The 26,381-nt window shown below is 44.4% G+C and overlaps 1 protein-coding gene across 1 annotated transcript in view; it reads right to left on the reverse strand.

The window, feature by feature from the left end:
* Positions 1 to 784: 784 nt before the first annotated feature.
* SUPT7L (SPT7 like, STAGA complex subunit gamma) overlaps positions 785 to 26,381 on the reverse strand; it is a 51,294-nt gene continuing 25,697 nt past the window's right edge. The window contains exons 6-7 of the mRNA XM_065058170.1: positions 1,670 to 1,742; positions 785 to 929 (exon numbers count right to left, since the gene is read on the reverse strand). Of these exons, the coding sequence (XP_064914242.1) occupies positions 1,699 to 1,742 (44 nt within the window). The 3' untranslated portion in view covers positions 785 to 929; positions 1,670 to 1,698. The remainder of the gene's footprint in view (positions 930 to 1,669; positions 1,743 to 26,381) is intronic.

A 26,381-nucleotide genomic window follows, 5' to 3' on the forward strand; every position in this document is an offset into this window, starting at 1 on the left:
TCAGTCAACACAAATGGATGGAGTCCCTTAGCTGCCTGTGAAAAATGCAGTTGTGGTTCGTGCTAAGATGTTTAATGTTTACAGATATAACCAAATGAGGCACGGGCTCTGAACCTGGAAAAAGGTGGTTAAGTTCTATGTAAAAAGTTATGAAACTTGCTTATGAAGTTATATTGACAGAGGGAACTAACATTTTAAGGGTTAACTAAACTTATAATGGGTGCCTACTAACGAACTAACACTTTAAGGCTTGGTCACACAATAAATGCTTAGTTTAGAGCTTTATGTTAAGAAGAACAGAACCCCATCGAATGCCAAGATAAGAAGTTTTACTGCACCTAGCTGTAAACTTGAGGAGACAAGATAACGAAGATTTACAGCAAAAGGGGGCGCCAGTCTGGTTTCATTCAACTTGGCAGCTTGGGTCCCAGTCAATTCAACATGATGAGCCAAAGGTAAAAAGTTCACTGTGATGAAGCTGAAGGAGCCTTCATCCAAAGACCCCCAAAGACCCCTTCTCAAATTCACCAAGTGGCACTGCGCAGGCGCAACAGGGGAGCGTCTATGGAAATGGTTATCTGAGACTCATTTTAATCAGAAGCAGGGAAAGGTTATCAATACGTATAGGTGTTCCTGGGGTCATTATGAATATGTAATACCTTACTGTATTTAAGCACACTTCTTATTGTTTAAAGGTGTGCGTGTTGGGCGGAGCGAATCCCCCGCGCACCCAGCGCTGTTTTGCTTATGCTCTAGTGAACACGTGTTTAAGGAATACAAGGAATTGGATTAAATGTTGTTTATTCATAGAAAAAAGTAAGTTATTTATTTCATGCCCAACAGACAGTCACAGAATTGTTTCCAGTGCCCAGCTGGTGCTGTGTCATCAATCCACCATGATACATCACAGGATTGTCTCTCTTTCTTGTCTGAAAAACATCTAGGAGTTAGGTTATCCAGCAGCATGTAATACACAACAGGATGCACTTTCTCCAGTGTTTCCCAATGAACAGCAGTCCAGCACAACAGCATGACTCCTTTCTCTGTCCTGCCCTCCTCCAGCCTCTCTAACAGCTGTACCACCACTGCAGACATTTCTCGTATGAAATCAGAAATCAGTCCCTGAGCCTTTGCTCCTCTCTTCCTGAACTGCTTTCTGTCTGTGATCTTCTCAGACACCTTCTTACCCTCAGCCACACAGCCTGAGACAAAGCACAAGTGCCGTGTTTCTTCCAGTGTCTTCTCCTCTTTCCTCAGACTGCTTGGCAAGTTCATTCTTTCTCTCTTTGGGGCTCCACTTCACACCTTTTCCTCATCCTACCCCTCTCTGCTTGCTTTCTTCTCACTTTCTATGCTTTTTTCCTCTCCTTTGCCCTCATTTTTCAACCTTTCTATCTTCCTCTTCACCCCACTTCCTTCTCTTCCTTCTCATTTTTCACCTGGGAAGACAGTGGATCTCCTCTACCCTGTTTAAATCTCTCCTGGATATGCACCAGGAAGACAGGAGGCAAGGAAAGTAATGCCTCTGCTTAGCAGGGTTTTTCTGGAATGGATTTTTTTTTCTTCTTTTTTCAGTTCCCTCCTCTCACCCTCAGATAAATAGAACTGCTCATATTAATACAAGCAGGGGTAGAATTAAATTAAGAATGAAAAGGGCAAATATATTTACCTGACTTTTTGTAAATGCAGCTGATAGCATCACAGGGTCTGCAGGATGGATTTCCAGAACCTTCTGGAGAAGACTGAGAGAGAAGATTGAAAAAAAAAAGAAGAGACAAGGTTGTACTTAGCAGAAGGAAATCACTAAATTATAGAGTTGGCTAAAAACTTTCTATGAAAACCATTATACAGAAAAATAGACATTTGTCCAGAGAAATATCCTTTTCTTTATATTTTAAGGATGTTATTAAAAACAAAAACATCTAAAACTAAACCAAAAAGCACTATGATATGACAACAACACCACCACCAAAAAAATAAAAATACCGGACAATTTCCAGAAGAGAAGTAAAAATAAAAAGGAGAAAGTGCTTGTTTTGTAAACCAAAGCATTTTCAGTTTATTGGAAAACAGTAAATTTAATGGCAGACACTAAAATGCTGGGGACTTTTTGTATTGTATGTAAAAAGCACTTAACAGTTTTGACTCAGATGCTGTCCTTTAACTACCTACAGGACCTGCTTTTGCTCCTGAGACCATGCAGGCAGCTGCAGGAAGGGTACATCCAGTGGGCAGCCTCAAAAGCACGCTCTCATATGCTCACCTGCCTGCCTCTGGGTGCCCATGGCTTTTTGTTGAGCTGATAAGAAATAGGATCAAAACCTACATGCAAGGAAAAGGAGGAGAACCTGACGTTTCACATCTTCCATGCAGCAGATGAGGGAGGCAGGAGGGCAGCCCACAGGGCAGGTGAGTGGCCTGGATGTGCTCGGGGAGGGTAAGCGATAGCGAGGAAGAATGGGAGCTCCTAGTGGCCAGTGACACCACAGGTGATGAGGTACCGCCAGGTTGTTGGGATGGGAAAGTACAGTCTGGCCAGGAAAAGTCCAGCAGAATGAAAACAGATGGAGGATTGCACATGGCCTGATTCTGAAGTTAAAAAAAAAAAAAATGCTTCAAGTGAAGCAAAGACAAGATGAAGGCTAAGATCAAGAGACAATGCTTCTGCACCCCATCTCACCAAGGAGAAGCTGAAGCTTGGTTTTCTTGTGTTTACAGATTAACAGAGGCAGCAAAAGGGTGAACCGTGGCTGGCAGCAGGCAACAATATTAATCTGGCACAACAAACATTAGAAAAGGAGTAGAACAGGGACAGACAATATGCTGGGTTGTTCAAATGCTTGGGGCATTTGTTTCAGTGAAGGAAGATGCTGGTGGAGCAACTTTTCTAGGCCTGATTGCAATCAGCAGGTAGCTACTAGTTAAAAATCTCAGCTGGGAAGTCATTTGGGTGCAGTCATTCTGACTTGCTGGCTCCCTCTGGTCTTTGAAAGAGGCAATATTAGCAGAAGCACAAGGGAAATGCAGACTCTCCCTCTCAGACTCCAACAAACTCAGCAACATGGCAGATAAGGTCTCCTGAGAAGGGAATTTAAACACAGAGGAGAGCAAAAAAAAAAGGCCATGTTAAAATACAATGGCAACCTATCTTATTGTGATAGAAAGATAGGAAGCAGAATAGGAAACCATTATAAGCTGTATCAAAAGCTCCTTAGGGACCTGATAATCAAAAAGAAATTACAGAAAAAGTGGAAACTAGACCACAAAGCTAAGGGCAAGCATAAAAGAGTGGCATAGAAATCAGAAATGCTAAAGAACAAAATTAATTACAATTAGTAACGGGCATAAAGCTGCAAGTAAAAGTGCTAGAGTATCAGCAGAAGCAGAAAAAGAGAACATACAGGCTATTATTTAATGGGAAAATAGGAAACAATGGCTGATATAGAGAAGGATGAAGTAGCCAAATCCATCTCTGCTTCAGGCTTCATAACATACTTCAAAAATTAATTTGAACAAGGGGACAGAAATGCAAGCCAGAAAGAAAAAAAAAAAATCTTGAGATAAATGAGATAGGGTCAAATTATCAGGGCCTTCTGAAATCCACCCCCAAGCACTGAAGGCACCAGCTGTAGAAATCTCTGATCTGTTCAGAAATCATCCCTGAAACTCATGGTATGGGAGAGATCCAAGGAGACACAGGGAGGGCAAATATAAAATCTTTAGTTAAAATAAGGGAAAAGGAGAACATGGAAAAAATTAGACTAGTCAGTCTCCCTGGAAAAAAGACTAGCACAGTCCTTTACCTGATCAATATATAAAAACCCAAAAGAAAACCAGTTGATAAAAAACAGCTCAACATAATGAATTTATCAAGAAAAAAAAGTCATTTCAGTTGCTCATTTCAACTGAAAAGATGTTAAATCAGTTGTGCATTCCAAAGAAAATTAATTTTCCTCTTTGAAAAGGTAACTAGCTTTATGGGCAAGAAGGAAGCAGTTTAAATATATGTTTCAGCAAAGCTCTCGATATTGTCCCCCATGGCCATAAGCAAACCCAGGAAGTACAGTCTAGCTTAGCAGTACTTCAGCTTTTTGGACCCTTGAGCATAACTGGACATAAATTTGGTTGCAAATACTGTATGGCCTTAGCATCATACTCCAAATAGGAAAACATTCATAAGGAAGAATGCTTCCTTGGGTCAACTGCAGACCACGTGCTACGGCTATGCAGCTCATCAATTCACAGATGATAGTGTGGGAGTCACGGGCCTACATGAAATTGCCTATCAGTGCAACTAGGTAGGAAAAAAAAAAAGACAAAGTGTCAGTGATTAACTAGCAGTCTGAGACTTCATCTGGAACCCAAAAGAATCTGTTCCAGCCCTGGATCTGTTCCAGATCTTCATCAGTAACTTGAGCAACAGAAGACAGTGTGGATTAAAAAACCTGCAGATCACTACGACTTAAAAGTATATTTGTAGAACAGGACCTGAATTCAAAATAATCTCAATAAATTGGAGAAATTATCTGGAAGCAACAAACCACAATTCAATAAAGCCATCAACAAAATATGAAACTAGGAAAAAAGAAAGCAAGTGCTGAGACACCAGACAGGGAATAACTGTTATGTTAGAAGTGTGTATTTCAGGATACAGTGAAATACAACTTAAGTTAAATCTGCCACACTATCCCACCTAAGTGAGGGCTGGGTTGGTGTCTCGTATCCAGGGCTGTGCACCAGATGTGAAGATAGAAGCAGATGAAAATGTAGAAGACAGCTGCAAGAAAGACAAAAGCTAAGGAAGTATGGCATGGAGATGGTGAAGCATTATTTCACCTGGAAAATGGGAAAAGTATTTTTAGAAGAAGTTGTTAGAAAAAGGTTTCCAATTGAAATTGACCTTTTTACCTTTTAGGGGTTTTGATGTTTAAAAAATAAATTTAAAAAATACACATTCTTTCATCATATGTGCTTTAGAGCTTAGTGGAGAGTTGGATTCATTCCTCTATTATTTTCCCTTCACTCTACTGAGGAAAAAAACAGGATGATGAAAATGAAAAGAGCAGGTGAACAGGAGAGAGAAAAGTCAAAAAGTTAGAACTAAAATCTTGCTGTCTTGTCAGTTTTCAAAGATGGTCATTAAGCAATAAAAGACAAAAATCAAAATAATTAATGTTATTTCCCCTTTCTTTAAATATATATATATATATATATATATATATAAAAAAAAAAAAAAGAAAGAAATAAATGGAAATACTTCATCCTATTTTCTGTGAAACCATAACTGGATATTTTTCACCAACTCTGGATGTTTTAGCCCTTCAGCTGTCTCAAGAGCTGAGACCTCTGCCACCAAAGACAAGTGCAGATATCACAGGACCCTCTCCATGACACTTTCCTCTCTGCTTCCTCCCAGTGCAGGTGCAGTCTGAGACTTTATTGGCAGTACCACAGTAGTGATTTTTTTCTGTTTTGCTGTATTGGTTGGGCCACCCTATTAACAATATAGTTCCTCATCAGAGCTAATCCATCATCTTTGATCATCCTCCTAGTTTACATTTCTCATGTCTTTTATTCACATCTCACTACCCTCATTATTATACACATTTCCAAACTTCCATCTCCCAAAGGGCAGAGGGGGAGTAACGGGGAAGTTGGAATTTAACAAGATTTGGCACTAAGCTTTGATTTACTGAATCACAAGCCAGGGGGAAGGAACAGAGAAAGGAAAGGGCAGGAGAGGAGTAGTGCACAACAATTATTTGCAAAGACCTTATGTGCCACCAAAACCTTGACTGGTAATGACCGACTACTTTCTGCAATGCTGATGGTGAGGCGAAACCTCTTCAGCCTTCTGGCTCTACAACTTCCACCAGCACACGGAGTCAGGCAGGTGGCTGAGATGGAGTCCAGCCAGCGGCTCCAGGGCTGTCACCCTCCCCATATGCAGATACAGACACCCCCTGGGAAGGTGTCCCCCTGGGTTCAGCAAGGCTGGGCTATTGCCCATCCCACCACTACCACTCTCTGAGGGCAGAGATTCACAGGCATATCTCAGCTTGCCCTCTCCCTACTCAGCTGTTTGGGAAAATTACTGAGCTCCTTCCATGTCCCCCCTCTGCCTAACAAAGCAGCTCCACTCATCAGAGAGAGCAAGGTCAGCTCAAGGGGAGGGAGCCCTGGTGCGCCCCAACACCAACTGCATGACTGCAGCAGCAAAATGGGGATGCACTAGGGGTGCTTGGATGGGGCCAGAGAGGGTAGCAGCTCTACACCACCCTCCCACTGCCCAGCAAGGTTCCTGCTGGCCTTGAACAGCTAAACATGGTGGTTTTGATGCAAGTCCAGCCTCCAAAAGTGTGCAGCAATGTTTAAGGCCCCATGCAAAACTCCTGCTCCTCCCCTGACAGGAGATGCTGCTCCCCATAAAACCTTATCTCCAGTCACCCCTTCCACAGATTAAGGATGCAAAAACTGAGCTGCCTGCTCCAGCTAAACGAACAGCAAAACGGCCCAACATTTTGCAACTGTCAGGACAGAGGGGGCAGCTACCGGGAGCCCACTGTGGGGTCACGGAGGGAGACATTGATGTTGCTCCCTCTTTGCACAGCTATTTGCCACCTAAAAATAATAACGGCTCCACCTGCAGGAGCCCTCTAGCTGTTGACACCTGCAGATACACAAACGCTTCGCTAAAGACAGACAGACACATTTCTCAATTTTCATATAATTTCCCAAGACACTGGAGGTATAGGGAGCCAGTCTGCACAGTCGGAGAAGGCAGAAGTCAGCATAAATTTATCAGAAGCGTTGAGATCCTCTGTGCAAATATACTAACCATGTGCAAAACAGAAAGATTAGACTGAGCATGGGAAGAGATGGCATTAACACCACTTGTGTTGTCCCTGTTTACTGGATAAACAAACACTTCTGTAGATAAACAAAAGACTGTGAGCCTAGCATTTTTCACACTGTCAGATTTAGAGATGAACACAACAGTGAGAAGTGTTTCTTAGAATAAACTGGACTGGTTTGGGCTTTTGGCACTGGAAATGACAGAGATTTGTGTCAGTGGGACTCCAGAGTACATTAATCCTTTATAAATGTTTTTTTAAATAATACATGTGCCCTGAAAGAACATGGGAGGACTGCCTTATTAAACTGAGATCTAAATTTAAAGGCATATTTGGGAAAAGACATCATTTATTAAACTGTTGCAAACATCTTCCAGTCTTGCAAGAAGCTCACAGCACAAACGCCCCCTTCCTGCCCTCCTGGATCACTCGCCAGCCCCAGTGAAGCCTGCACTACCCTGCCGAAGCAGAAGGGCAAGGAGCTGCATGGCCCCTGGGCACTGGGATGGTCTTCCCATGGCCACTGCCAGATTAGACCAGTGTCCCCAGCACGGGGAGTCCATGCCAAGCCAAGCTGCTGTGCCCACAGGCTTGGTGCGGAGCCCAGCAGCAAGGGAGACAATGAGCAGCAACCTGTGAAGTGCTCGTTTCCCTCAACAGAAAACAAATAAATAATGAAATGTATATTAAGACATCCCTGTGACTTTTGCCATGGCTTTTATGTGCATTAGCTTTGGCTTCTGAACTTCTGAGGTAGAATACTCTGTAAAATACACTTGTTGAAAGCACCTGGACAATTTTCATGCTTAAGGCAAAGTTCCCAGAAAGTGTTTTACTCTCTCAGGGACCTGTTGATCTACCTTCAGAAGCAGAGTATATGTCCAGAAGCTGAGTTCTCCAGACAGACCCTGCCATCCATCCCAGGCCCCAGATAGATGCTGGGCTGGTCTCTTGTAGTTAACTCCAAACCCAAAGTTTGGTTCTGACAGCACTGTGCTGCCCAGATTGGTTCCTTGATGCCTGACTTCATGACTTCCAGGGTACATATATGAACACCTGGAGTTGTGTCTGTGCACCTCAGGTTTGATCTGCAACAGTGTCTGCTTTTCATGTATGGAGTCATCCTCTCCCTCTCTTTGGTTGCAGGGTGCTGTAGCAGTGGGCAAGTGAGAATGAGGACAACCTGTAAACACCTTTGATCCACTTGTGCTTTACAGAAGCTCTAGACCAGCAAAGATTAAGATCTGGTACCTCTGGGAACTGATCTAGATGGAGACATAGCATGGATGGATCTTCTAGCCACCAATAAGCCACAGTGGTGATTCTCCTTTAGTTCTGGCATGATCAGCAGGAACACCAGTCTCCTATTCGAGGGTGCACTGAGAGATCCCCAAGTGCTTTGGCTTTAACATCACTGTACTGGAGGAAGCATAATCCCCATTTTATTCTCCAAAGGAGAGCAGAGCAATTAGCACCCAGCCTCCTGCCATGAGGCCATGGCATGGTGGGGAGCAGAGCATCAGAGATGTGAACTGCAGGCCTGAGCCCCTTTCTCGTCCCCTTAGACCAACACAGGGTCCACCTGGCCTGGGGTTTGCTGACAGCACCAGCCGCCCTAGTTTACCTGCTCAGTGACAGCAGTTTTGACAGCATTTATTATCAGGTGAACAATAATGCCCAAAAAAATCATCAAAAAATAGAGACAGAAAAAGAGAAATTTCTCACATGGCTGAGGTCTAACACCAAGCAGGGCTGCAATAAATTGGAAATTTTCTTCACACAGCAGAGATCAATAAATGTAATTATTTGGACTTAAACCTCATGAATTCTGAAGAGCTTCTCGGATTACTTGGAGAATAAGTGCTATTTTATATGATGTCAAAGCTGATCAGAATAACAAAGCTCACAGCAAAGACCCCATCAGTGGGAATGAAACCTTACAGTATCTCGCTGTGCCTCGCTTTTCTTAAAGGAACATTACTAGGGCAGAAATCACGTTAAAAGAATTGATGTCTCATGTCTTGAGCTATTAACAAAGTCAGCTGGGCTTGTAAAGCTCTCATCACTCCAGTCTCCATCTCTGATCTTAAACTTGACACATTCTTCAGATTTCATTTGTTTTCCTTGGTGGAACCAGCTGTCCAGGCTTATGCTTGGTTTAAGATGGATGGTAAAGTTAGACAGGACTGTATGTCAGAGATGGGGCCCAAATCCAAACCATATTTCCACAGACCTGTGTTCTGGGATTTGAGAGAAAATAGGATTGGCATCCAAGTCACCCTTCATATTGAAAAATTAAAACGTGAACAGCAAGCTAAGTCAGACAGAAAACCCACCCTGGTTTGGCCTGTTTCTAGGACATTTACGTACACTGGTATGAATCAGGGGTAATTCCACTAAAGTCAAGGTACTGCTCCGCTGGAAAACCGGCATTAGAGGAGAATTTCTCAGGCCCTAAGGTTGAATCACTTTCACTTCCCATTAATCCTCCCCTGTTTTCCAGCAGTGCACAACGTGGCTGCACTGAGCTCACAGCAGTACAGGACAAAGTCTGAAATAAATTCACTTCCAGCAGCAGCCTACCAGCCCAGAAGTCTATGCATTTTAACCAAGGCTATGTGCAGGAGCTGAAATGCCATCTGAAATGTCTGAGTGTTCAGGCTGCATTTGCCTTGGTTGCAGTAAAAGGAATTTTAACAAATTTAGGTGGTGCATAACCTTGTCTAAGCAGAAAAAAACAGGTCAGACTCTCCTGTTGAGCTGTCCATTCCTTGCTCCCAAACCCACGTGTCTGTCTCTGTGCACCACTCCTGGGCTCTGGCACCCACAACCTGCCTGAACACAATCTGATGGTCACTGTTAGGTCTCTAGTGTAGGTTTAGGTATATTCCAAGTTACCATTTGAAACACTCAAGCAGAGACAGACCCCAGATCCCTGGCTTTTATAGTTCCTGCAAGACAGGCTTCGTGCCATGCTATGTGCAGAAAAGACTGTTCTTTTCCACTTAACTAAAACGTGGGGGGAAATCGCATCCCAGTCCTTTGACTAGAGCCTGAAGAAGCTGCCACTCTACGTGTTCGAAAGCTCCATGTACAATGAAAGGGGCTGTTCATTATACACACATAGCTGTAATTATCCCAGCAAGTCTTCCTGAAAGAAATACAGATTATCTTTGTTTTTATCAACCTGGTTCAGAGCAGTTCCCAAACTAAAATAAGCAGCAAAGTCCAGAAAACAACTATTTAAACTGTTAGAACAGCATCATTGGCTTGATTCAGCCAAACCACCAGGGTGCAAGGACAGACCCAATAGGCAAAGAGCAGGTCCCTGTGAGACAATGAAAAAGGATGAAAGCCCCTGCAATTCCCCACATTTGAGGAAAAAAGCAGGAAAAATCTTCAAAGCAAGAATAAACTTGAAGGAGAAGTAAACTAAGCAGTGTCCTTCCTTTGCATTTCCAGCCACTGCGGGACAAGCTGCTACTGGAGGTGAACCCATATTGGGATGTGAATCCTGACACTATACAGTGTCATTGAGAGATTTTACAGAAGCAGGAATTAAAACTGAGCAGGACCAAGTCAGGTGGAGGAAAGGGAATTGATTTACTTTGTGCCAGAGCCTTTATCTACCCCAAGAAGTCCAAAGAAGATAAAATATTGAAGTAGCTGGCGGTCACCCAAACTTCCTTTCCTTGGGGCTGGACATATCTGTGCATCTGTTGTTTACTTCTTGGAGATGGCTCCCAAGACATCACCCACTGTTTGTAAAGTACCGAGGCTGTACCCAGACTGCCAGTGCACAGAGACCTAGCCAGCAGCTCCAGGCAATGGGCTCTGTGAAGTGCCCGTTGTTCTCTGACACTCAGATGTGGGACACCTGGCACTACATTCCATTCATCTCAGGTTTCTCATCCGAGAAGTGGAGCAGGAAGTGCCTTATGGGGCTAACAGAAAGACCGCTGTTGCCCTTGTCCCTGGGCACACATACAACACGGACACTCTCAGCACAGGTGAGGACAGCCCCTCCATGGAGAGACACAATAGAGTAGTGAGATGGATTGCAAACTGGCTTAAGGAGAGAAGCCAGAGAGTGGTAGTCAATGCTGCGGAGTCTAGTTGGAGGCCAGTATCTAGTGGAGTGCCTCAGGGGTCAGTACTGGGGCCAATATTATTCAATATATTCATTAACGATTTAGATGAGGGAATAGAGTGTACTATCAGCAAGTTTGCTGATGACACCAAGCTGGGAGGAGTGGCTGACACGCCAGAAGGCTGTGCTGCCATCCAGAGACCTGGACAGGCTGGAGAGTTGGGTGGGGAATAACCTGAGGAAATTTAACAAAGGAAAGTGTAGAGTCCTGCATCTGCGCAGGAACAACCCCAGGTTCCAGTATATGCTGGGGAATGACCTATTAGAAAGCAGTGTAGGGGAAAGGGACCTGGGGGTCCTGGTGGACAGCAAAATGACCATGAGCCAGCACTGTGCCCTTGTGGCCAAGAAGGCCAATGGCATCCTGGCATGTATTAGAAGGGGGGTGGTTAGTAGGTCGAGAGATGTTCTCCTTCCCCTCTACTCCGCCCTGGTGAGACCACATCTGGAATATTGTGTCCAGTTCTGGGCCTCTCAGTTCAAGAAGGACAGGAAACTGCTGGAGAGAGTCCAGTGCAGGGCAACAAAGATGATTAAGGGAGTGGAGCATCTCCCTTATGAGGAAAGGCTGAGGGAGCTGGGGCTCTTTAGTTTGGAGGAGACTAAGGGGGGACCTTATTAATGTCTGTAAGTATATAAAAGGTGAGTGCCATGAGGATGGAGCCAGGCTCTCCTCAGTGGCAAACAATGATAGGACAAGGGGTAATGGGATCAAGCTGGAACACTAGAGGTTCCACTTAAATTTGAGAAGAAACTTATTCTCAGTGAGGGCGACAGAACACTGGAACAGGCTGCCCAGGGGTGTTGTGGAGTCTCCTTCCCTGGAGACATTCAAAACCCACCTGGACATGTTCCTGTGTGACCTCATCTGGGTGTTCCTGCTCTGGCAGGGGGATTGGACTAGATGATCTTCTGAGGTCCCTTCCAATCCTAAACATACTGTGATACTGTGATACCAGGATAAGGGGTTTTAGAAACAAAGCAAAACAAAAAACAAACAAACCAAAAATACTAGTAGAAGTGTTAAAGCAAACTCAGGAAAGACCAGTGTCTAAGTAGATAACATTTCTCCATAAAACACTCTGGCAAAACCACACTGTGCCTGGTGCCTCTGCTGGTTGCACTAATTGCTCTTGTAAGTCAAGAGCTTATCACCTACAACTGCATCTGATAAGACAAACAGCCTGTATGGCTTGGTTACGAAAGCACTCAGGAAGCAGGAAAACAAATAGGATAAGGCTAAATTAGTAGAGAGGATAAGGTTGCTGGTTTTGTTTGTTTTTAAAACAGGAGCCAAAAATGTCACAGGTGACCAAACAAGGAACCTCCAACCTTCTGCATTGCACCAATTTTACCACACTGATCATATTCCCTCAAGGCATGGGCAAATGTTTCCTGCAATCAGACAAATGGGAAAGATGATAGATGACCTGACTGCTCAAAGTGAACATGTTCCATCCTTGGCAGCCCCAGGGAAGATGCAAAGCAAGGGCCTGGCTTCACCGGTCTAACAGAGATGGGAGTCAGGTCTAAGAGCTGACAAAAACAGTAATATCAACATCCTGATAAAATGAAAAAATACCAGCTTCTACCTGTTGTTAGGAGTTATATGTAGTTAGATACCCACAAGGATGTCCAGCTGTGTGAAAGGGATCAGCTTTCCAAAAACCTTGGAGATGGTGGAAGGAAAGAAAAAAAAAAAAAAAGCCAAACAGTTATTTGTTTAGGTTTTGGGGTTTTTGTTCATTTTGGTTTTTGTTTTTCTTTTCCTTTAATTTTTTTTCAAGTAAATAGAGTTTTTCAGCAAATAATGATGGAGGATCTTTGGGGGATAGATGTCAGAAGTATCTCTGTATGTGTGTGTCATGCTCTCGTTTCTATTATTCTTCTTCTATTATACATCTTCTGTTTCAACCTGTCTGCATTACAGACAGATATTGCTTTCTGTTCTGCGGAGATCATTACATTTCTAATTGGAAACCTCAACAAATTTTTCTTCCCTCATGCCCTCTCAAGAACAGCTGACAATAGAAACTTTGGTGTCAGATTGTCATTCAGATTATGGGAAAGGAAATATAGCTATGGAAATGACCTAGAATCTTTTTCCCCTTCACTCTCTTCCTTCAGGTACAGTTAAGAGCCAAGAAAGAGGTTGCATTAAAAGCCCCGAGTAACTAGGAACAGGGTGAGCATAGCAATGGTAGATAGAGATAGATGGTCTCATCAAGTGTGATGCAGTTCTAAATTCAGATGACTTTATATCCAGCTAATTTTCTCTTCCAGTCCATTACAGGCTGATTCTCCTCCAGTTTGGAGCTCAGAAGGAGAAATGTCCTTCCTTGGGGAATCGCTCTTTCCTGCCATGATGAAACCATGCTTAACATATCTGCTTCATCATGCCACCCCTATCTGTGTTGAACCACATAGTATAAACTGAGACTTTTTGCATCTGGGAGCAATAACTGCCATTTTGTCTTCTGTCTCTGCAAAGCTTGGCCAAAGTGACCTTGGTCACAGACAGGGTCTCCTGGATGCTCTTGCTCTGCCAACAGCTGTATTTCATCATCCTAAGAAATTGCAATAACCATTAATAATAGCAATGGATATTTGACACTCCTCCTTCTACTGGTTCCACCACCTTATGCTTGAAGTCTCTGAGGCTGTGAGTGGAAAAATGGAGCAAGAGTGAAGCCTGGAGTGGATAATAGGGGAGTTGGCCCAAGCGGAGGGACAGCAAAGAAATTTTCCTGGGTAGAAAGAAGGAAAAGATGAAGTGGAAACAAAGGTATAAGAAGGGTTTCCACTTCTGCAAAAGAAAATTTAAAAAATAAAAAAATATATTAAATTTGGGTTTAAATGCCTGGTTATAGGCAATCGCCATCAGTAACTGAGGCAAAAGAGCTTTCTGTCTAGCTGTGGTAGAAGAGCCGTGGAAATACTTGAAGACCTTTTTTATATATAGCTGAAATGTAGCATAAGGACTGAATTAAGTAAGTGAGGAAAGCATTATGTAACAATGGAGAATTTTCTAATGGGAAAACAAATATGAGAGTTTCATCAGAAATGAGACAGGAGAAGTGAGAAAATCTCCCTACATCACTAGCCAGCTTAGAAATCTCCTGCAGTACCTTTTGTATTGATAATTTCTCATTAAAAGTTTTGTCTGCTTAAAAGATAATGAGCCTTGAGCTGCACACTGTGTCCACTGTCTCTTCAAGTCAGTCTGAAGCCCAAGCTGCAACCTGTCATGCTGTACTTATCACGTGTCTATAGCAGGCTGACACACATGATGAGCTGTTTCAGAACGCTGAAGAAGGATGGAGCCCGATCTCAAGATCTCATCCTCTGAGAAAATATGACAGAGGTTAATAAAAGAACAACAATTTGCAATTTAGGTTTAAGGCTCATTCTACACTGAGGCCAGTTTTCCTCGCTTTAGCAATATAAAGAAGACTTCACATGGTAAAATGTGCAATTTATGATATGTCTTCTTTACATTTTCAAGATAGCATAAAGAATCTTTGTATAATACATATAAAAATCAATCTCCGATGTACAGATCTGAGTAAACAACCCAGGAGAAACAAACGTCTAAAAGGATGCTACAAGTAGAAAGAGAAATGCTGCCATACAGCCAATGTTTCCACACACCTTTGGCTTTTTCTGCCTTCAGGCAGCTGGAATTTTCTGGCAAAGCCAAGACACTACCTCTCTGCTCAGCATCTGCACTGTATGTCACTCTCTCCAGGATCAGCACTCAGAGAGCTCAAGCCCTAAGCAGGGGAATGATCTGCACTATGCGTGCAACCTGCTGTGGGCAGTGGGTTCCCGTGGTGATCAAAAACTTGCTCTGAGGACAAAAGGACCCTAACATGAGCATGCAGGGTGATATCTGTTTGTACACCCTGGGAGACAAGCTCTGGGCAGCACCTGGAGCCTGTCGGAGGAGGCAGGCCTGCAGAGCCTCACCTCCGGCTGCTGGGAAGTCTGAATGGACCCTGTTCATTTTCCCATGTGAAACATTGGGAAAACATTTTTCTATCCAATTACCCATGCAGATCTGGTGATTAGGAGGCATTCTTTTACACAGCTGACAACCCTGGACATCGCGGGATCCCCTGTGTAATGTGAGTCTCTCCTAACTTCTCCCCCCACACCTTGCCCCATCCTTCCGTCCCAGAAAGAACACACCGGCAATATGTAGCCAAGCCATGCTCTATCCTCACAAATATGGTACTTACTTCATGGCTCTGCAAGCTGTGCAGAGTGAGGTTTAACACTGATTTGTGAGACTATCACACCGCGGCCCAGATTCCCATCACCTAGTTTGTATATCTATGTAACCAAGCCCTATCTCTGAGCATTTTTCAGCATATGTTGCTCTACTAGATGCAGTTGTCAGCAAAGGATCCTTGATACTAAACAAAAAAAATTTTACTGGGTTCTCTAATGCAGTGATTCATCTTTTTTTTCAGGTTTCATCTGTTATTGTTATTATTGTTTTTATAATTTGTTAAGCACATACAGCATATTTTCCCAGACACAAGACTAAATTATGGTCCTAATCTCTGAGAGGCTGTAATTTAAGTGGACAGATTTTTCCCACAAACTGCTGTCAGCTCATCATAACTTCTGCAATATTTACAGTATGTCTTAAAGGCCCACCCCCTATATTTTCAGCTTTCGTTATTTTCATGGATGTTTCTTCTCCTGTTTGCAATGAGATAAATGACACTTAGAAACCTAACAGGTCTTAACAAAAACACAAACACACAAAAACAAACCAACAAAAAGCTTTAGTCTTTTATTATTAATCATATGATTTCCCAGCCAATCTCAGGAATTTTCAAGAACTACAGAAGACTCATGAGAAAACACAGTGAAAGCCGATGGTGACAAAATTACACTCTCCAAGCACAACGAAAAGAAATATCCCATGTTTTACATACGTGATCATGTTTCCTATACTATGGCTTGTGCTACATGAGGGTATACAGAGGAAACGCACTTTGATCTCTTCTGGACTATACATGTGGTTCACATGTGCTAAGTAGTCTCTGATCTGGGAGTCCAAGCTTGGTGTGGTTCCCACTCATCCTCTCCATCTGACCACAGTATATCAGGGCACATGTACTCTCCGTGCACTGGAAAGTGAAAAACAATCCAAACTTCAAGGCAAGGACTATGCTCACTAGGTGGTTTTACCTATTGCCTTCATGGGCCTTGCACCAAGCATTAGAGTTTCTAGTTCAGAGCCTTCTTTTAGACATAACAAATACAGGAAATCATTTCCACGGCTGTGGACTGAGGCAGTGAGTACTGGGACCTGCTATGCTAAAATGGCTGGAGAAGAAAAAGCAGCTTGCAGCAAGGAGTAATGACGGATGTGAAAACTCAGGTGAAAGAATGGTATTGCAGCCTCTCCATGCATCACCTTTGAGAAGCGAGATCTCTCTCCAAGGCCTGGAGGCAGAAAAAGAGTTTGGAGAGAGCTGTAGTGCCTGTTTCTGCTGGTCAAACATCCCAGCACAGCACCTTTCACTGTTCCAGCCAAGAGCGATACTATAAATGAGGCAGGAGAGACACCTGTGGTTATTTATCGTTTTAAAATGAACTAGGCATATTGATTATTTTTTCCCTTTTCTTTCTGAAAGCACGATTAAGTCAGTATAGCAAACAGCTCTGCTAATGGACTTCGTCAGTAACTGATGTCCATCCTGAGCTGAAATGAACTGCATCCTTCTCTGCTCATTTCACCCTAGTGTTCCCTGCTCTGGCAGCAGTCCACATATTGACTTGTGAAATCCTTCCAGACGCACTAGGCAGGGTTCTCCTCCCAAAGTGGTGTCACCAGTTTCTTTTCTGAGAGGCTGTGGTGTGTGCAATGAGCAGATGCAGTTCCTTCATCTGGCACTGACTCCTTATCTCGTTTGAACAGCACAGGGCAGCCATCACCAGCCAGAGGCTCAAGAGGGTGTTCTGTGTCCATTTGGAAACTTTTTGTTGGGGAAGCACAGGGAGGTAACAGTCCCCTCCTGCTAACCCTCCCACTCCCACACAGAAAACATGCCCAGAGTGGAAGACACCTCTCACAAAGGTAAATCAGAAAGAGGACAACCAAAGACATCCAGCCACCCAGTCAGGGCTCCAGCCACCGGCTCCCTGGGATGCATCCCAGAAACCAGTCCCTGTTTTCCTGAGTCCAAACACGAGACTGAATTGAGTGAGAACATCCTGACAGAGCTCCCTCAGGCAATGAGGGACACTCTTTTTTCCATTCCTGCTGTTGGATCCTTCTAGGACTGCATCCTCAGGTTTCCATCACCAAAGCATCACAGTGTCGTGACTTCAAGACCTCTTAGGGGCTAACAGCTGTTAGGCTTATGGCAGGCCACAGGATGCTCTCTGCACTTACAGCCAGTAGGTCCAGGCAGTGCTCAAAGAACAACAGCATCAGCGTGGACTGGCTTTGCATGGGGTGACACACTGCAGCTGCCCAAAGATCTTCTGCTGGTCCATGATGCGAGTTCAGTGGAAACAGTCACATCCATGAACTGAATGACAACCTGGTGAGGCTGTTTTCACACCTAAAATGTGGCACACGATTCAAAGTGCCACTGAATCAAGCTCATGTAAGACACAGGGAGTGCCCCAGCTGGAAGCACCCCACACCGTTTTGAGGGATGAAAGCACCTTGGGCAGAGAAATGAGCATCAGGCTGATCTGGCAGGTCTGAGGGTGTCAATCATCTCTTTGAAAGGATTACAGAGAGTGGCTTTGCATATAAATAACAGAAATGCACAACCAAGGACTTTCTGTCTCTGTCAGACAATCCTTGATATGCAGTTATGAGAAATACAGCAGTCACACAGTAATAAAAAAGGGGGTTACATTTGTCACCTCATTGAATCCAAAGCAACAAGTATAAGATATGAAAAATCTTTCTCCAGCAGATGATGTCTTCCATTTCATCTGTGGTCCAGGTTCAGGCCCGCTGAGGCCCCTGAAGGAAGGTATAAATGATACACATGCATATGTATAGGAGCACTTCCGTGAGCACCAAACATGGTGAATTCACCACTCATCTGGAGGGGAAACTGCTGCACAGAGGATTAAATAGCCTGTTCCACCCCACTTCTGCCCATTTATTTCTCCTGCCTTCAGTGAGAACCATGAACATCTACTCAAACACAGAGTCAGCCTATAAGTCTCTGTCTTACGTGTCTAATGAAGCAAAAAGCTATATTTTCAAATAATCCAGCTGTCATGCAGGTATTCCTAGAAATTGCTCTGAAAGTCCAGCTTTCGGTCTGAGTAAATATTTGTGTTGGCACCTAATCACAGCTACCTTTCTCAAGTGCTCCCTGGGAATGCCTTCATTCATATTCCTCTGCACTGTTCTGTGTTTGTGGTTAAGAGCCACCACAGACTCCTCTGCACGTACCACTGAAATGGGGTTACTTCATGCTCTGGCAGATAGATGGGATTGTACTGTGTATATTTACATTTTTTAAAAAGATGTTGCTAATGTATTTCAGTAATGATAATTAAAAAAAAAAAATAAAGTCTTTCTAGCCATTACAGTAATGGCTTTGAGCTAATTGCTTGCATTTGCACTCAAATATGGTTCTACTCTCTCCGACTTGTTCCCATTTTTATGGAAATCAGCTTGCTTGCTAGACTTTTAACTCACAGCTCTTGAGGACCAGCTGTTGCCTGACTTTCTCACTCAGGTAGAAACTTACTCCACTGATTGCAGTAGGAACACTTATGGAGGAAGATGCTGCCTAGTACAGGTAAAATTGCCAGAAAACAGCTTACAGTCCCTAAGGCTGTGCTGGGAGACGCTGTGTGATTTCAGTGTCCGAGGAGGTACATCCTGAGATGTAAGGAATCACAGAATCACAGAATGTTAGAGATTGGAAGGGAACTCAAAAGATCATCTAGTCCAATCCCCCTGCTGGAGCAGGAACACTTAGATGAGGCTACACAGGAATGTGTCCAGGCAGGTTTGGAATGCCTCCAGAGTACAAGACTCCACAACCCCCCTGAGCAGCCTGTTCCAGTGCTCTGTTACCCTCACTGAGAAGAGGTTTCTTCTCAAATTCAAGTGGAACCTCTTCTGTTCCGGTTTGAACCCATTACCCCTTGTCCTACCATTGGTTGTCACCAAGAGGAGCCTGGCTCCATCCTCGTGACACTCACCCATTATATTTATAAACATTAATAAGATCACCCCTCAGTATCTTCTTCACCAAGCTAAAGAGACCCAGCTCCCTCAGTCTTTCCTCGTAAGGAAGATGCTCCACTTCCTTAATCATCTTTGTTGCCCTGCACTGGACTCTCTCCAGCAGTTTCCTGTCCTTTTTTTACTGAGGGGCCCAGAACTGGACACAATATTCCAGGTGTGGTCTCACCAGGGCAGAGGGGAAGGAGAACCTCTCTCGACCTACTAACCACCCCCCTTCTAATACACTCCAGGATGCCATTTGCCTTCTTGGCCACAAGGGCCCAGTGCTGGCTCATGGTCATTCTGCTGTCCACCGGGACCCCCAGGTCCCTTTCCCCTACACTGCTTTCTAATCGGTCATTCCCCAACTTATACTGAGACCTGAGGTTGTTCCTGCCCAGATGCAAGACTTTCCCTTGTTATATTTCATTCCATTTTTCCCCGCCCAACTCTCCAGCCTGTCCAGATCCCGCTGGATGGCAGCACAGCCTTCTGGCGTGTCAGCCACTCCTCCCAGCTTGGTGTCATCAGCAAACTTGCTGATAGTACACTCTATTCCCTCATCTAAATCATTAATGAATATATTGAATAATATTGGCCCCAGTACTGACCCCTGAGGCACTCCACTAGATACTGGCCTCCAACTAGACTCCGCACCATTGACTACCACTCTCTGGCTTCTTTCCTTCAGCCAGTTCACAGTCCACCTCACTATCCGATCATCCAGACTGCACTCTCTCAGCTTAGCTGTGAGGATGCTGTAGGAGACTGTGTCAAATGCTTTACCGAAGTCAAGGTAGACCACATCCACTGCCCTGCCATCATCTATCCACCTCGTTATGTCATCATAAAAGGCAATGAGATTGGTCAAGCATGACTTCCCCTTGGTGAAGGCATGTTGACTGCCCCTAATGACCCTCTTATCCTTGATATGCCTTGAGATGGCACCAAGGATAAGTTGTTCCATCACTTTCCCAGGGATGAAGGTAAGGCCGACCAGTCTATAGTTACCCAGGTCCTCCTTCTTGCCCTTTTTGAAGACTGGAGTGACATTTGCTTTCCTCCAGTCCTCAGGCACCTCTCTCATTTCTCAAGACTTAGCAAAGATAATGGAAAGTGGTCTAGCAATGACCTCAGCCAACTCCCTCAGCACCCGGGGTGCATTCCATCTGGACCCATGGATTTATGGAGGTCCAGATCGCCTAATTGCTCCCTAACCCAGTACTCATCAACCAAGGCAGACTCCTCCACTGTCCTGACTTTCTCTGGGGCCTCAGCGGTACGGGGCTCCTCGCGACAGCCTCCGGCAGAGTAGACAGAGACAAAGAAGGCATTCAGTAACTCTGCCTTCTCTCTATCTTCGGTCACCAAGATACCCACCTGTTGGAGCGAAATAAGGACTCAGCAAAACAAGTCGATTCAATGTGAATCACGCTAAAGCCACTTATTACAGAAACCAGCCTCCTTATATATGCAACTATATTCTAATCACGCGTCCACGCTCCAAGCATGGATTCGCTAAATGAGTATCATGGGCTGTCCATGCGCTGGAGTCTCACTGATGATACGTCCGATGATTCACGCCATGCCAGGACCCCGCTGATTAAGGAACGCCCCTCTTTCTCACAGCAGATTCTGTTCTCAGCTTCTCGAAGTGGCCTTGAGGTTCCTTTGAGCCTGACTAATTCAGCAACAAATCTTTATCTATCAAAACCCCTCCACACCCACCTCATTCATCAGTGGGCCTACATTGCCTCTAGTGTTAGCTTTACCTGACATGTATTTGAAAAAGCTCTTTCTGTTGTCCTTGACCCCTCTCACCAGGTTTAATTCCAAGGAGGCCTTAGCTTTCCTAGTTGCCATCCTACACCCTCTGACAACAGCCTTATATTCTTCCCAAGTGGCCAGCCCCTCCTTCCATGATCTATAAACTCTATTCTTCCACTTGAGCTTACCCAGCAGCTCCCTGTCTAACCACGCAGGTGTCCTGGCTCCCTTCCTTGACTTCCTACGCGTTGAGATGCTCTGATCTCGAGCCTGGTAGAAGCAGTTCCTGAACACTAACCAACTATCTTGGGCCCCTTTACCTCCAAGCAGCCTTGCCCACAGGATTTCCCCTAGCAATTATTTGAAAAGGCCCAAGTTTTCCCTGCTGAAGTCCAGGGTTGCAATTCTGCTTGCTATTCTGTTCCTGCCACATGAGATCGTGAACTCCACCATTGCATGGTCGCTGCAACCAAGGCAACCCTCAACCTTTACTGCTTCAGCCAGACCCTCCTTGTTAGTGAGGATGAGGTCCAGCAGTGCACCTCTCCTAGTAGGCTCCTCCACCATTGTTATTAGAAAGTTATCGTCAAGGCACTGGAGGAACCTCCTAGACTGTGGCTGGCTGGCTGAGTAGTTCTTCCAGCAAACATCAGGCAAGTTAAAATGCCCCACCCCACAACAATCATGGCCTGTGACTGTGAGGCAGCTGTCAGCTGTCTGTAGAAGGCTTCATCAACTTCATCACTTCACCAACTTCTTCCTGATGGCCTGTAACAGACAACCACAACAGTATCACCCCTGCCAGCCTGCACCTTAATTCTCACCCATAGACTCTCAACTCGCTCCTCATCTGTGCCTGGACAATACTCAATACATTGTAGTTGCTCTCTCATGTAAAGAACAACTCCACCACCAGGCCCGGCTGGCCTGTCTTTCCTGAAAAGGACATAGCCATCCATGACCACATTCCAGTCATGTGAGCTGTCCCACTATGTCTCTGTAATTGCCACCAGGTCATAATCTCCTGCCCGACCACAGGTTTCTAACTCTTCCTGCTTATTCCCCATGCTGTGCGCATTAGTGTACAGGCATTTCAGAGAGTGAGCTGAGCACACTGATTTCACCCCAGGGGTATGGAAGGCCTCCCAGTCTTCATCAATTCTAGAGTGCTGCTCCACTTACGCAAGCCCAGCTACAACCCCAACCCCCTTCAAAACTAGTTTATAGCTCTGCAAATGAGCCCTGCTAATTCCTGTCCCAGCATCCTTTCGCCCCTGTGAGATAAACCCTTCCCACATATCACTGTTCAGACTAGCGTCTTGTAAAACCAGCCATTATCAAAGAATCCAAAGTCCTGCCTGTAGCACCGGTCTTGTAGCCAATTGTTTATGGAATTAATTTTTCTATTCCATCCCATGTCATCACCAAAAACTGGAAGGAGGGAAGAGAAAATCACTTGAGCCCCAGCCTCTTTTACCATCCGTCCCAAGGCCTTGAAATCTTTCTCCATTTCGCTCAGACTGCGGGATGCAGCTTCCTCCACATCTGTCTGGAAGATCAGCAGTGAGTAGTAATCTGTTGGGTGCAGCAGGTCGGGGAGCATCCTGGTGTTGTCCCTGATCTGGGCTCCAGGTAGATTATAAACTTCCCTACAATGAGGATCAATTCTGCGTATTGGGCCCTCTGGGGAATTGCCTAGCACAATCACCCTTCTTTCTTTCTTATCTGAGGCAGTCTTGAGGTGTGATACAGACAGCCAGAGCCCTCTCGCCTGTGAATTACCTTTCCTGCTACTTTGTCTATGGACAATGGCATCAGAAAATAAACAGGGAAGCTCTTAGAGACTCATTTCATGGGCTGAATATGCAGCTACTACAGAAAGACTTCACAGTGTGGTGGTCCCTGTTCCCTCAGTCTCCTAGCTGATGACTGGCAAAAGGTACCTGGTGGCTAATTAATTTCCATGTTAATATGCCAATCATTTTCCACAAGGCTCTGTGCTATGCTTGGCACAAATGAAAAAGGGGGACCAAGGTTGCTCTAAATTCCTTTGAACTTCCTATTTGACAAGTTATCGGAGACACAGGGAAAGAAAAAGGAGTATGAAGCTGGAAACTGTCTTTCACTAACCTACAGATAAGACAGCCTGCTCCACAATGGATAAGCTGAGGCCACAGTCCAACAGGCTGGCAGTCCTGCTCCAGTAACTACACGATGACTTCTTTACCTTCAAGCATTTACTGATGAACACAGTGACTGAGTCTGGTCAAGGATGTTGCACTTTTCACAGGGGAGTACAAAGCCTACCAGCAAGTGTGTGCTGCCTAAATGGTGCAAAGCTGCCTCTGCTACGAGCACACCCAAGCTAGCTTGGAAAATATACAACCACAAGCAACACACTCTGAACACATGGGAGGAGAACTCCAGCTCTGAAACATGTGCTGGACACTATCTGCAAAAGAGGGGAAGATATTCCAATGCCTTTCCAATGTTCACCTGCTCTTTTTCTACATGCAATGTGACCACACAGAACCAGAAGGGAGGGAGAGCTGCCTGAAAGAGGGATATATGCTGTGCTGGTGTCTTTTCTTCTCCAAGGTGATTGAAAGAATAATTAACACCTGCTGAACACTTGTGTTGCATCTCTGCTCGGCCATTGGGAATCCTAGGAATTATCATGGGGAGGGGAGCTGTTCCTGAAATACCTGTTAGTGTTGCAGTCAGACTCAAGTTTGGGCTTGAGTACTGAGAGCTAGATGACTATACTCAGGTGCAACTCTAGCATGACTTTGGTCATGTTGGGTGAATTTCCCTAAGTGCCTCTGCCAGAAGAGTGGAGTTTGTTGTGGTCATCTTCCCTTTCCATTCAGCAGCTCCGCTGTTGGAGTACCACCAATATTCCCTACATCTCACTTTGCACAGATCCATGTATTCAAGATTCTCTGCACCCCTTTGCATGTTATTTACCATTATTTTCGTTCATTCAAGACTTGGAAAAAGCCTTCCGGTGTTTCCTCAGGCAAAGCATCTACAGGTGTCTCCAGGAACTATGTCTGAAGGTTCCTGTGTCTGCTCCAATACTGGACATAAATTATGTGACTGTACCCCTGAAAACTGAACGAAGCTATTTTATTACTGTGTCCTACTGCATAGATGTGACCCTTTGGTCTCACTTGTGAACTAGCTGAGGGAAAAATTAAATTAGCATCTTACAGATCTACATTCCCAACACAGAGTTTGTTGCTCTATGTCCTTAAGTCTATCTGCCAGCTTCTATCACACATCAGGGCCATTGTGAAAAAACAGCTCCACCATTCTTAAATTAGCTTTCCTTGTTGGTGTTTAAATGAAAAGAGACATCTAATTTGTGAGTGAAAACGTTTGTCATTTCTTAGGGGGATCCAGACACAAAAAATACAATTAACATCTCTGAAGAACATTGCACAGAGGTTCAGAAGCAGCTGACAGGGAAAATGAAATGAAAACAAATAAAATCAGTTTTTCTAATACCATAACTCAAGTGGCAAGTGTAATCTTCTCCTTTTATCTGAGGTCGGAATTGCTTTCCTGCAACAGCTTTCATTATGAAAATGCGGCACTTCTCAGTACCAGAATATTAAGACAACACATGCCCACAGGGGCCCAGATCATTTTAACGAGGAACAAACAATCCAGAATGCAGCTTTTATGTCTTTTTCTGAGCTAACACCTGCTTTGCAGAAAATGAACAATAGTAATGATAAGCACGACAACTCGCACATATCTTGGCTGAGATGTGCACTGACAACATTTTTTTCTTCCTACCAGCTAAAAAAGAGCCTGGTGGCCAGTGTTACTTTTAGGACTGCCAAAACCCTTGGCCACAGGCTAGGGACAAGGTCTGTGTTTTGTCGAACTGTCAATCTTGTAGATGGTCCTGATCTTCTCAGAAGACTGTAAAAGCAGCTGGGCTACTGAAGGTCCCCCAGGCTCTCAAGTAACTTAGTGAGGGCTGAATGGATCTTTAATCCTATTTTACTACTGCGGCTCAAGACTCATAACACATTTGCTTATAGTTAGCATGAATTAATGACCCAGGCAGAGGAGAAACCAGAGGTCTGAACCCTGCTTTGTGGTAGCTCCCAGAGGGTCCCCAGCTGCATATTTCACACCCCCCTCATCAAGCTGGGAGTGGGAAGAGAGGGACAAAGGAGGAAGCTGCATACCTAGAGTTCTCTACAAGTAGTTATTTCAGATACCTTTCTTAAGGCCTTAGTGAATGGCATCAGCATGCAGGAAAAAACCAACCAAACAAACAAACAACAACTTGTGAGTTTACTGATTCTTAAATCCGGCTTTACTTATTCTCTGAATAAGCAGGTACCAGCTATGGCTGTGAAACTTCTGTGCCAGAGCTCCTAAAAGTGAGTCTCCCATCCAGACCAGACCTGATACTTTGGGGCTGAACACTGCCAAGATTTACACTGTGGCACGTTTCCTACCTTCCTGGGAAGACTTTGTGTTTTCTGCCACTGTCTCTGTTCTTCAGAGAGCAGCTGCCATGTGCTGTCCCTGTTCTGGCTGGTGAAGGCACTTCATGCCTGGCTAGCACAGCCAACCCGGAGCCAGTGCAAAGCTTCCTGCAGAAAGATGCAGCACATTTCAGGGGGAGATAAACCACCTGGATGGAAGTGACCTGAGGGCTGACCCAGGCTATGAGTTGAGCCATGATGTCCTGTGCAACTTAAGAATAATAATAACAATTTAAGAATAGCAAAACATAACCTAGTGATTGAGACCCAAGTGATATGACAGCTAGTGAAAATATTATTAATAAAAAATATATTTAATTCAAACAGGAATTTCCCACATAAAGACATCCTGGCACTTTCTGCTGGTGGAAAAAAAAAAAGTATTAGCTTTAAGAATCATACAACCTGCCTTCAGTTATCTGCCCTCATTCTTCCAAAACTGCTCTGCGTGTCTTATCCTCAGCCAGCTTCTATCAATTTTTTTCACTACACATTGGAATATGGAATAGACATTATGCTTATTAAGTTTGCTAGCACTAAGCTGCAAGGGACTGCGTTTACAATGGAGTACAGGGTCAGGATTCAGACTGACCTCAACAGGCTGCAGAGAAGGTCTGGGGAAGGAACAGGTTAGATAAGGGTCACGCATAAGGTTTTACAGTGTTGAATAACCAGCAGCACAAAAACAGGATGGAAGTGTGTAGGTCAAACAGAAAATGAGCAACAGACCCTATGGTACCTTAACCTGTACCAAGAAGCATACAGGCTGCTCATTAGAAAATACTTTTTAAAAAGTAAGGAAAGCAGCTTGGTCACACAGGTTGCCTGGGAGTCTGCCATCTGTGGAGTCTTCCATCACTCAAGAGCTC

Source organism: Columba livia, chromosome 3 (assembly GCF_036013475.1).
Source record: "Columba livia isolate bColLiv1 breed racing homer chromosome 3, bColLiv1.pat.W.v2, whole genome shotgun sequence".
In the NCBI taxonomy this organism is placed as follows: Eukaryota; Metazoa; Chordata; class Aves; order Columbiformes; family Columbidae; genus Columba; species Columba livia.